At 41.2% G+C, this 12,678-nt stretch overlaps 1 protein-coding gene across 1 annotated transcript in view; it reads right to left on the bottom strand.

Annotated features, from left to right (window-relative positions):
* Nucleotides 1-296: 296 nt before the first annotated feature.
* SNX9 (sorting nexin 9) overlaps nucleotides 297-12,678 on the bottom strand; it is a 73,853-nt gene continuing 61,471 nt past the window's right edge. The window contains exons 13-18 of the mRNA XM_087817712.1: nucleotides 10,330-10,407; nucleotides 7,525-7,601; nucleotides 6,346-6,435; nucleotides 4,226-4,340; nucleotides 3,693-3,784; nucleotides 297-1,784 (exon numbers count right to left, since the gene is read on the bottom strand). Of these exons, the coding sequence (XP_087673838.1) occupies nucleotides 1,737-1,784; nucleotides 3,693-3,784; nucleotides 4,226-4,340; nucleotides 6,346-6,435; nucleotides 7,525-7,601; nucleotides 10,330-10,407 (500 nt within the window). The 3' untranslated portion in view covers nucleotides 297-1,736. The remainder of the gene's footprint in view (nucleotides 1,785-3,692; nucleotides 3,785-4,225; nucleotides 4,341-6,345; nucleotides 6,436-7,524; nucleotides 7,602-10,329; nucleotides 10,408-12,678) is intronic.

Below are 12,678 nucleotides of genomic sequence, written 5' to 3'. Positions count from 1 at the left end.
GCTTGAGGATTTGGGGGCAGAGCCCTGCTATCCTCTGCAGATAATGACTCTCCTTTTGAGAAACAGCTACTGGGCCTCAGATGAGACTGACTGGAAGTGGTGCTTGATTGGCCCAAGCAGGCCCTGAAGGCTCTGAGAGGTTACACAAACAAGTGGCCCAAATGCCCAAGTCCCCACTCTAACTACACTCCTTTCTCCTCCCAGCCTGCCCCTGTGGCACCATGGGACTGTTTTCAGCAGATGGCAACAAGAAGCAATGAATGGTTTAAAAAATTCCACACAGAAAAACCGAAAAGTGTTTTGAAAAAGTGGTTTGAGAATTTACTGTACAGGTTTTTTAAACAATTTATTTATATGTTGGCTTCTACAAGTTCTTACATTTGTGTAAAACATTTGTACATATTCTTTACAATTTGTACATATATTAAATGGCTATATCATAAACACTGTTCTATGAGATTTTATAAAAGAAAAATCAAGGGAAAATTACTTATAAAACATTAACAAAAACCCGTGATACTAAAGAACAGAAAGTCCTTGCTCATGTTCTTCTGATCTCCTCTTCTACCTGTGTTTTGGTTTCACCTCCTTTGTGCCGGCCCAAACCTTCCATTTTCTGTAGTAAAAGGATCAGGTCAGGAAGCGAGAGAGTGAAGACCATGTAGTAAGTAAGGCAAGTATGCGGATGGTGCCCGTCTGTAGGGCAGACAGTGTGCTGAGCCTTCAGGCCTACAGCTGGCAGCCTGCAGAGCCTGCTTTGCTTTATGCCGTTAACTGAAGTACCAGTGACCAGGAAAACTCCGCCTGAAGCAGGGTACGGTCAGGAAGAGCACTGCTCTGGGAAGCTCTGGGGTTAGCACACATTATTCAGCCGTCTCCCTTCTCAGTCGCTAAGCTTTTCCATTTGCTGGGGATGGGGGAGGTCCAGGTAAAAAGCCCTGGAGGAACGCGTCCGTCCCCCAACCTGACCCGGAGCATTCCTTCCTGAGCACAGGGGTCAGTGCGGCCGCTCATCCCCTGGTGGGGGGGAGTCAGAGCACTGGAAAACGCTCCCCACTTTGCCCAGGCATTCTTTCTAGCAAAAAGCGGGCCATGCGCAGGAAGGAAGTGCAGGAGAGAAAGCCCTCCTCCGGGTGACAGCGCGCCAAAGCCCTTCCTGAGGGCGGGCAGGGGACCCTGATCTCGGATTCTGCCCAGCCGCACCCTCTGAAGGGACAGGCCTGCTTCCTTTCCTAAAAACGCAAGCACTTGGGTCATAAATACGTCAGTGAAAGGCATGTAGATTTTCCTAAATAGACAGGAATCCCAAAGCATCAGAAAGAATTATAAAAATATATACAAAGATATGTTTTTATTCTGGCATATTTCATATTTTTAAGAAAGCAATTAGTAATTATCTGACCTTGGGTAAGAACTGGAAGATTGTGGGTGACTGAAAAATTACAATTTTATGCAAAATATCAGTGGGGAAACCTCTAATTTTCCATTCAAAATTCTGGTACTTTTAAGTACTTTCCTTATTTAAACTGGTTTAAATAATGGCCGTAGAAATGAACAAAAGAAAACTGTATAGCTGATGCATTTGGCTAGTGATAAAATGTAGTTTTTCCAACTCTATCTCTTTTTGGTTTTCTTTCCTTTTTGTTTTTTTGGATGATGGGGGCTGGGGGGATTAAACTGCATTGCCCCAAGTCAGAAAGAAGCACTTCGGAGTTTTCTTCAGGTTCCACTCTGTTCTACATAACCGGGAAGCGGCCGAGGGCCTGCCTCAGCTTCTCTGCAATCTGGCGAAAAAACAAGAACATTCTGAGATATCACTTCCATTACGACTTCACAGTATTCTATCATTTCCATCTCTTCTGAGTTAAACACTGTGACAATTTCAAACACTTGGGTCTATGCACCTAGGCTATTTTAGCACCAACCCAGTTTCCTCACTGCTGCCGGAGACCTTCTTATACCCCAGACGCTCGCAGGGAGAGCTCCGCTCCCTCCTGGGACATGGCCCCGCCTCTGTCCACAGCAGCATGTCAAGGCCACACACTTCCTCCAGTGGGGCAGGAGGACCCACCCACCTACGAACTCCAGACACCCAGCTGGCGGGCATGCCCTGTGCTCACATCCCTCTGCTACTACAGCGGGTGACAGCGTCACCACCACAAAGCCACTGCTGTCCTGCAGGTGTGATGTGCCTATGTCTCCCCTGGGGACATGCACACTCCTTGGGGACACAGAGGTCTTAGTCATCCTTGGATCCTGAGCACCTGCGGTAAGTGCTTAGTTGTAGTACTGAATAAATGTCGGCTCCATGAACAAATACACACATTTTAACAACTACATTAGATCTAATAAAGACAGTGGTTAAATACATGGTTTCCTATTCTGAAATAGGATGGCATTAATAACTAAACCTCACTTGGGCTTGAGAATTATTTAAAAAATTAACTATCAGAATTTCAAGAGTTGCCTTCAATTACTCTCCCACCCAGAACATGTACCTGCCATTCTAACACAGGGTGCAAGGCGACCACCCAGTGGCCCCAATGAATAAAAGTGTGCAGTACACGGCACAGGAGCTGCACACTGCAGGGGAGAACGCTGCTTATGGGAATCCTTTCTGTACACTTGTCTCCAAAACCAACTGCACAGTTCACTACATGCCTCAGGCCTGTCAATCACAGCTCCCTTTCAAGGACTGGCTGGCGGAGATAGACCTTGTCTGCAGTGTCTAGTCCCAGGATGACACATGCATGGATGTGAGCTTGGGGCCTGTCTACCACTATCGCTGAACACACATAGACAGCACCGTGAACCAGTGGAGGACTCAGGAAGAACAGGGCAGCCAGCACATGGTCACCTATAAAGTTACGGAGCTGTCTTCAGATGGCTGACTCTCACATGCTGGAGCCTGGTTTTCTGGACCCTGGTAAACAGTGAAGTTACCACGCAGAGGAATGAAATTTACGTTCTCATTACTGTTTCCTGAATGAAAATATTTAAGGTCTCACTCTCTCTCTCGTTTTCTTTCTGCAGTCCCTCTGGTACAATGTGAGACCTCATTCACAAACAAAGGCCGCCTGTAGTGTCCTGAGCGGTGCCAGGCTCCTTCCCGGCCGAGCCGCTGGGCGGCAGGGTGACCTCACCCCATTCAGCAGTGTTCCCTGCGCACAGAGGCAGTGAGGGAGGAAGAACCACACAATAAGGTCTTCTTGGGCCTCACCACCAGCATCCAATACCCCTTCTTCAAAAGAAAACCTTTATTTTAACCCAGTGCTATTCAAAAGGGAAAGGCAGAGGTAATCAAGAGATTAAAACAAACCCCACTCAATATCTAACCTCTTTGGGTTTAATAATTAGGATTAAAATATACAAATAGCTCGGCCAGCATGGCTCAGCAGTTGAGCATCAATCTAGGATCCAGAAGATCGAGGCTCGATTCCTGGTCAGGGCACATGCCTGGGTTGTGGGCTCAATCCCCAGTTGGGGACCTGCAGGAGGCAGCCGATTAATGACTCTCTCATCATTGATGTTTCTATCTCTCTCTCTCTCTCCCTCCCTCTCTCTGAAATCAATAAAGATATATTTAAAAAAATAAAATATATAACAAACAGATTAACTTTATATGGTCAAAGTAAGTGACCAGGAGTCCTCCCCTCTGTGCATAGATGGTGGGGACAGGAGGGTCAACTTACCGTTTCATAGAACTGTACCTGCTGCTCCAGGTACAGGCGGATGACACTGTTGTAGTCATAGATCCGGTTACTATGGAAGTGATTCATCTCCGCTACAACCCAAACCAGCATATCAGTCAGTATTCCCAAACTCCACTCAGCAAACAACCCCTTATCAAAATGTGTCTCTTGGTGCCACCCCCACCCCATCACAACCTGCAGGGGCTTCCTCAGCAGAGCATCCAATCACTCCTCCACCTGCCTTTTCCCTACACTCTGGGCCTAGAAAGCCAACTGCTGGCGTCAATTCCTACAAAAAGCTAACTGTTCTTAGTTTTATATTATCTGAAGTTTAATCAAACTGTCATTCATAGTTATGTCAGGTAAAGGTCAGATTTTCATTAATACTGGGATCCTGTGAACAAGAGGCTTATGAGGACAATTCAAGTCAGCTCTCACTTAACTGCTCTTCACACCTGGATTTCTCTCCAGCAAGGAAAATAGCAGCTTTGCTGAAAAAACAATCCCCATCAGCTACACACAGACCTCCTTACCTTGTAATGCGTAAGACATAGTGCCCACGCGCTTCACCATGTTCTGTTTGTCCTGTGGGGTGATTTTACTAGTTGCAACCAGTTTATCACTTTCTTTCACTTTTTCGATTGCTCCCTGGGAAATACAGAAATGAAACGGCATCAGTAAAACAAAGCTGAAACGGTTAGTTGTTTAAAATATAACAATGCAACCTCCTTTATAATTGACTTGCTGTTGAACAGGAAAAGGTCTCCACAAGATAACACAGGAAAGCATCTAAATACAACTTCCTTTAAGTTTCTTGCAAACAAAAAGGTTACTATTCTTGAAAAATATAACTAGGCTAAGACTTACAGTTTTATGTTAGGACAAAGTAGGAAACCAGACAGCCCTCTATTTCTGGAATGCTTATAAGCCACTGCCAGGGTAAGAGCAGTTCTCAACAGGACACAGGTGTTAGGTCTGGTTTACACCATCACTCGCAAGGTGTAGTACTCTCTGCCCCTTCTGCACTGAAGTGGAGGATTTGATATGTTGGTGCTTAGGCATGCAGGTCATATGGCCTGAGCTTTGCTGTGATTTCTGCAAGACACACTGAATCGATTTTAATTCAATACTCAGATGAAGTAGCTATAAAAGCTGACAAACACCTCCTGCCCCAGCATCATCACAGAGCTCATTATTTAGAGCTACCTGGAAAGAAAACCTCTATACTCACGGATAAATTAGCATGCAGGCCTGGAACTCTCTCTGCTGGGATAAATTCCTACAAGCTAACTGTTCTGACGTTTTTGTTTGTTTGTTTTTAACTGAGATTTTAATTTTATTAATTTTACTTTTTTCAGTTTTATTGGAATATGACATTTAACATTGTATTAATGTAAGGTGTGCAACATAATGACTTGACGTATGTGTCCACTGTGAAATGATCCTCACAGTAAGTCCGGTGAACAGCCACCTCCCTTACAGTTACAAAAGTTTTTTTCTGCCCGGCCAGGCGTGGCTCAGCGGGTGAGCATCCACCTAGGATCCAGGAGATCAGGATTCGATTCCCGGTCAGGGCACAGGCCTGGGTTGCATCAATGACTCTCTCGTCATTGATGTTTCTATCTCTCTCTCTCCCCCTCCTTTCCTCTCTCTGAAATCAATAAAGATATGTTTAAAAAAAAAAAAAAAGTTTTTTGCTTATGATGAGAATACTTAAGATCTACTCTCCCAGCAATTCTGTTTTTATTACATATTTGGAGGAAACAAAATCACTAACTCAAAGAGGTATGGCACTCTCAGGTCACTGCAGCATGATTCACTATAGCCGAGATATGGAAACCACCTAAGTGTCCATCAGCGGATGAGTGGATAAAGAAGATGTTCTGAGTTTTATATGATATTATGTGAAGTTGCACAAAATTTCTTATTTACCTATGTGACCTCTTCATACTTTAATTATAAAGCCAAATGCTAAAATGGACCCAGACCAGTCCTTTGTAGAGAGCTTCCTAACAAATCCTAGTACATCACCATAGCCTAGAGTACTACAGTTGGTAAAATACCCAAAATTCTGAGGTAATACAGACTTTGAAATCAGAATCAAAATGTGAGTATACCCTAAGTCAATTTTTAAATTTAGTTTAAAAATACTTTTTGATGGGAATTTAATATAGTTTCCTTTTTATTAATATGGATAAACATATAATACCAACATGGACCATTTTAACTAGAAAACCTGTTGTAAAGCTCAAGGAAAGAATGTTCTCTTTCATTTGACAGGGCAAGATCTTTGAGGACTTGTCCAAGCAGCTTACAGGGGAGGGTCTCACTGCTAAGGGAAGGATTATTCCTATTGTTGTCTTAGATTTCAAACATCATGATTATTTTGTTTTGATACCTGACCTAACTATATGCATAAAGAAATGCTTTTCATATTTTTAGTTCCTTCAAAATAATCTTTTTATATAACAAAAGAAACTAAAAACTACTCATATCCAAACATGTGATGGGACCTTGCTATTTAAACACCCCAAGGACTTCCAGGGGTTCCAGAAAGCGTCTCCCGGCCCAGGAGTGTGCGAAAGGTGGGGCTCATGCACGCAGGTCCTGATTCAGCTGCGTTGTCTGCTGTAAACTTCTACAGTCAAGTTACCTTGTGAGCACCAATAATATCAGGGAAGCAGCCAAGGAAACCTTTATATTCATGATTACATTCCATCAGGAAATGGAGATCTTTCTTTGGCTATAAGAAGACACAAGTTGGTTGTTACTGGCAGAGGAATTCAGACAATCAAGGAAAAGAAAATGTATATCTGAGGTCTATATTAGCCCAAACTAAGCCGAATGCTTAGTTTTCCTAGAAGAAAATAATCCCCGAGGTTACTACACCTTCTACCATAGGTTGTAAAGAAAATAATAAAACACCAGATAATTTTTTAGTTGGTTGGTAAAATTAGCTACTTTGGGATGACCCAACATACAACACCATGAGGAAAAAACCGGTTAGGACTGTATGTATACATATAAGGAAATAAGATGTTACAGTTTAATGTCTACATTTTAGCAGAGAAGATAAAAATATTATTAGAAAATCTAGTAGTCATTGTAAGTGGCATCTTTAACATTTTCCATCTTTTGGAATTATAATTTAATAGCTGTGTTATGTATGGTTCTAAAATTACAAGTAGCAGAGAGTAGTTAATGACATGAGTGTGTCCCCACAGGCACATGTGAACACACACATTTTAAAAAGTTATCTGAAAATATATTTTTTTAATTTAGGGATTTGAAACAACTTAGATGATGATTCCCCTTAAAGGAACTTATTTCTGTTTCTGTAAAAACAAGTGAGATCGGGATGTTAGAGACGCCAATCAACACCATGCTCTGTAACAAGGACGTGCTCCATGCTGCACTGGAGCAGGTGCCTTTTCTTTACTAGCTGTTGAGTCCTGGGCTCCATACAAGTGAGCTCCTTGCAAGGCTGGTGCCATCGTCGTCATTTTCTAGATGAGGAAACCAAGGCTAAGTAAGAGTCCAAAGGGGCCTTGAGCAGCACTCCTTCCTGTACATGCTGATCCCTGATGGCTAGTGACAGGTCTGAGCCCTCGACACTGGAAGGTATTCTTTTAGATTTCTCAGTGACAACTTTACACCCATCACTTTAGCTTAACCTAAGAAACACTATTTCCAAAAACACTTAACAAAGATACAGAGGAATAGAAAAGAAGAGGGTATTCATTTGGAAAGTTTATCTTAAAACTGATTTTAGATTAAATATATAGATTAGATGACATAAAATCTTAATTGGAATTGTGTAATTATGTAATACCTGTTCTGCCACAAGACTGGCAATTTCTTCGTAAGTCTTTCCTGCTTCTGTAATTGCATCATTGAGATCTGTTTCACCTGAAAACCATCACAGTTACCAGTGGTTGTAAGTTATACTGTCTTTTCATTCACTTTATTTAAAAACTTTATTATAGAAAATTTCAGACTTTTCAAAACTAAACAGAAGATACAATGAATCCCCATCTACCCATCACCTAGATTCCCAATAAACAGCTCATGGGCAAGAGTTTTTCACCTACACCATCCACTCCCACCTCCTTTCACTGACCACATAACATTTCATCCATAAATTTTACTTAGAAGGCCTCTTTAAAAAATAAGGACAACACCCTATCACAATTAATACAAGACAACTGTCCCTGATATAAATTATCAGTCAGTGTGCAGCTTTCTGGTGTCTCAAATCGTGTTGGCTGTTTGAATCAGTATGCAGGATGGCATGAAGTTGATGTGTTTCTTAAATCTAAAGGGTCCTTCTCCCAGTTTTGGGTGTGCTGAAGTAACCAGGTCATCTGCGTTGGGGCCCACAGTCTGAGTTTTGCTCACTGTCTCTGTTGTGGTAACACAGCTCTCTGTTCCCTGTATTTTCTTTACACTAGTGGACAGATTTAGAGGCTTGATCAGACCCGGAGGACACAATTTCTAGTTACTTGTATTTTGTGTGATGTTAGAAGCCACAGATGATGGTCACTGTCTAGATCTTTATTTTAGTGTGGGTTTGCAAAAATGGTGCTATCCCACTTCTACTACTCTTTATTAGCTGAACTATTTCTGTAAAGAGAAATTTTATCAACTTGTTGGTCACCTTGAAGTACAGGAATCGAAAAGGCAAGTGAAGTGTTTGATTCATCCCCTTTACATTTTTCAGAAAAATGGGCCAATCCCCCACCATGCTCCAAAGGTGCATGGGATTAACATTTCTTAAAGTACCACTGCATTAAATATGGATTTAAACATATTTAATGTGTGTCATTTCAATGAGTGAAGTGCAATTATTATTTGCACTAAATGCTCAAATCTTTTCTTCACTGGCCAGTCAGTGGAAGGCTCTTCAAATTGGCATCAGAGCTCTTTTTGTTCAACAGGAACCTGGTTCATTTTGGTGGAACATGGTGTTTAGAGATCACCAAGTGGGTGATGTTGGGGGCTTCTTCCTAATGGATTGGATCATTGGTTCTAGGTCCCTTCAGTGAACAGAGCAAAGCAAACTAGTGTTTTTAAAAAAGGAAAACACACATGAGCTCATACTGGTATCTCCAATGCAAAATTAGGGCTTTTCTGACTATAGTTTAAAACTTTTTATTTTTATCTCTTAAAATCTTAGTGTTAACAGTAACACAATTATGTATTTGCTTTGCCTTACAACATGTAAAATAATTTTAGAAGTTTTGGAAAAACAGTACCAATATTACATTGCTAACCACATGATTACTGAAAATAATTAAAATTATGTGCAGTCTGTTACACCATAAAACATCTGCTACAGTTGAAAGACAGTGTTTGAGGCTGACATGAAGTAACAACTGTGTGTGGTTATGCCTTTGTCTTATTTTGCTTTTGCTTCTTAGAAATTTTTTTTAACATTTTGACTTAAATTTATTTTCTAATAATTATGTAGAACATTCACATGGTTCCAAAGTCAAATCTACCAAAAAGATGCAATCAGAAGTCTAGCTCTTCTATCTGTCCCTTTCTTCCCCTAGCAGTAACTGTTTAAAAATTTTATCAGTTGTTATTTCCATGATAACCCACAAGAATATGAACTGTGTCAAGGATTTGTGGAGGGGCCACACTAACAGTCTCTACTGTTCCAATGTTAGTACATATACTGTTAAAGGGGGCATGGAGGGTTATACTTAATATAATCCGAGACAGCCTTAGGAACTGAAAACAGTATGTTTACATTATGGAAAGATCTCAGAGTGTAGCACCACCCCAGGGTACCAGTACATCTGAGCAAAGCGAGACGTGTGGCAAGACACAGTACTCATCGCTGCTGACCTTCATTTTCCTTGAAATGGAAGAAACCAGTAAATGGGGACTTGAATTCATACACGGGAGCCCCAAATCTTAAATTCTGCTGAGATTAATTTCTTATTCCTGAAAATACTCAGACATTGACATGCAAAGACCTAGTTCCCTGGGTATCAGGATAAATACCCTGGTGAAAGTACCAATTCTATCATTTCTGAAAGTGACAGGCCTTACTCAAATTTAATAAGTGTCACTCACCTGACAAATACTTTTACTTCCTACCTGCTCCAGAGGCCACATTAAAAATATAAACCAAAATATAAAGGAAAACAGCTAACTTATTCTCGTGTCATCAATATAAACATACAATGAACCTGAAATACTAAGTTGAAAATAATTACAAGTTATGGAGAGAATTAAGGCAACGTGAACTTGTCAGTCAAACATTTTTTCTGCAAGGGACCTTGATGAGATCTGGCCTTTGTATTGGGAAGACCTGACTTGACTTCAGTCTGGCAGAGATGAAAGCAGGGCAGGGTGCTACACAGTATAGCCATCTGTTTATTAAAACACAAGAGCTATGCAAAGAAAGGCAAAGAAGCCAGCAAGAAAATACACTTTACAATCCTCCACTCTTCTTAAAAGTAACCAAGTGAGGTTGCAAGAGTCCTGAGTGCAGCAGCCCAGCCAATTTGAGTCAGTGCCAAGGGTGCTTACCTGTAGAGTTCTTGTCTGTCTACAGGAGCCTGGGGAGGGCAGGCAGTTTGGATAAGATACTAAAGGCTCACAGAATAAGTAAATAGAGACGAACCTTGATAACCACTGGAACTGAATACTGTTGCTAAACTCTGCAAGGCCTTTCCTATCTTCTGATACTCCTTGGGTAGTGCTGAAAGAGAAAAAGAAATAAATTGTCAACTAGTCCTCCAAAAACTGAAATGGGACTCAACTATTTTCTAAAAGTGGTTACTTTCATAATAAAAATTTGAAGCAATTCAAAATAGTCTATATTCTTTAATAAAATGATTGGTTTTTTAACTTAATGATTGTTTTTTCTAATCAAATTCTTTCAATTTGTAATTAATTAATCACTAGTGGGCGCTATTATTAACAACCAGCTCCACTGCCCAGTGACATCCAAGTGGATGGGCAGCTCGTTGAAGAAGATTCTAGTGTAGAGTGCTTTACATAAACCACCCGCTCGATCACTACGACCCCCCCACCAGCTACAGACACCTCCTCCACATCATGGGTTAGGAAAATCAAGGTCAGATAAGTAAACTGCTGTGCTCAGGGTCACAAGGCTAATGAAGGGTGGATTTGGCAATTCAGATTCCAATTACATTGCTTTCCCCACTCTGCTATGTATGTATAATTATTTACAAAACAAAACAACAACAACAACAAAACAAAACTGAAAGCAACAAGCTGTGGAGAAAACAAGGCAGTGGGACTTTCCAGGACCAGGGAGGAGGGATTTTCGCTTTCTTGTCTGTAGAGTAAGATTACTGCTCTCTCAGTTCCTTCTAGTGCTAGAATTCTAGGAGCCGAGGACTGCTCTGGAGAACTTCCTAGAGAAGAGCCTGTATCTTAGGTGGTTATCTTTGCATCTGTATACAGTCCCCTTAAACATACCATTGCCTTTCAAAAGAAACCTCACTTGCACTTGAAGAATCAGTGCCGTGTCAAAGGAGAAAAACGGTACAAATGTTTCTGTAAAATGAATCTAGGCCAGAGGAATCTGAAGCACGGTCCAGAAAATACAGTAATCAGGAAACACGAATTCAAACTACATCTGCTGAGTTAATTTTCATAAACTGTTTACCATCTGTAACTCAGTTTTTGCCTCTATACCTGGGATTAAAGACACATGCTTCCACACACAGTGTGTGCTACATTTCTCACTCTACAGGTAAGGGATTTAAAATCAACAACTCCTTTGTGAGAGAAAGGAAACAGACACGCCTCAGTCAAATCCTAAACAAAGTGCTTCAACCTGCCGACCCCAGCCCCCAAAAGGAGCCTTAAAGCCAATGTTCCCTATTTCATAAATTTGGCCTTATGGGTCCTGTAGGACATGGAACTGACCAGATGTTGGAGAGAAAGGACTTCATTCTTTAAAAGAAACCATCATCCCAGACTTCTGTGGTATCTTTAAAAAAACTCAAGACTTGCACTCATTTACAATATTTCTAAAAAAAGGAACCGGCTTTCAAAGAACATGCAGATTTAAATGACTTACTATGGCCTCATAAGCTTACAACATTCATTATTTTAAAAATGAAAAGATTTTATTTGTATGTTAGAGAAGTGTCACTCCCCTTTGCTCTCCTGAGTCACTCCTTGTGACCAAAGGCTTGAACCAGACTTTGTTTTCTAGGCTGCGTTCATAATCATAATTTTCTCAGGCTGGGTTCTACATTTAGGGCACAGATGGCACTCCTCTGCACAGGAAAGGAGCAGCTGGCACCCCAGGCGGTCTGCCTCAGACACACACAGAGGTGCTCTACAAGAGGTTTCATTGATATAAACTGTGTGGATGGTGGAGGCCCACTCGGCCTTTTTTCTGCAAAAGGCGGGACAGTGAGTACTTTAGGCATTGTGGGGCCAGCGGTTTCTGTTGCCACTACTCAACTCTCTGCCACTGTAACATGACAGCAGCCACAGACAATACAAGAAAAAATGGGGATGGCTGTGTTCCTTCCTATAGCACTTTATTTACAAAAATGGGGGATGCCACATTTGGCCTGCAGGCCAGAGTTTGCCGATTCCTGAGGTAAGACTCCGCTTCAGGTCTGGGTCAATAGATCTTAGAGCTGCTATTAACCGCTATTTTAACATTTCAACCACAAGTCACTCCATACTCAGTTTCCTGTTCATTAAAATTCCTATTTGACTTCAAATTCTGATTCTTTTTCATTATTTAGAGGAAAAGAACCACCTTAAAAAAATCTTTACAATAACAAATAATTTAACCTTCTTCCTAAGCTGATTACCAGAGTATTGATTTAAAAGTGGGTATGTATTACTTTTATATTTTAAAGTAAATTCATTTTTATTTTAAAAAAATAACTGGGGACAACCAGCATTCTTGTAGGTTCTAGTGACAGACTAGCAGGGCCTCGTTCTCAGGAAGTTAACAGGGTGAGCCCTAACTGGA

The sequence above is a fragment of the Miniopterus natalensis genome, chromosome 5, assembly GCF_054644295.1.
Source record: "Miniopterus natalensis isolate mMinNat1 chromosome 5, mMinNat1.hap1, whole genome shotgun sequence".
NCBI classification, from domain to species: domain Eukaryota; kingdom Metazoa; phylum Chordata; class Mammalia; order Chiroptera; family Miniopteridae; genus Miniopterus; species Miniopterus natalensis.
This window is presented reverse-complemented; position numbering and strand designations above follow the sequence as displayed.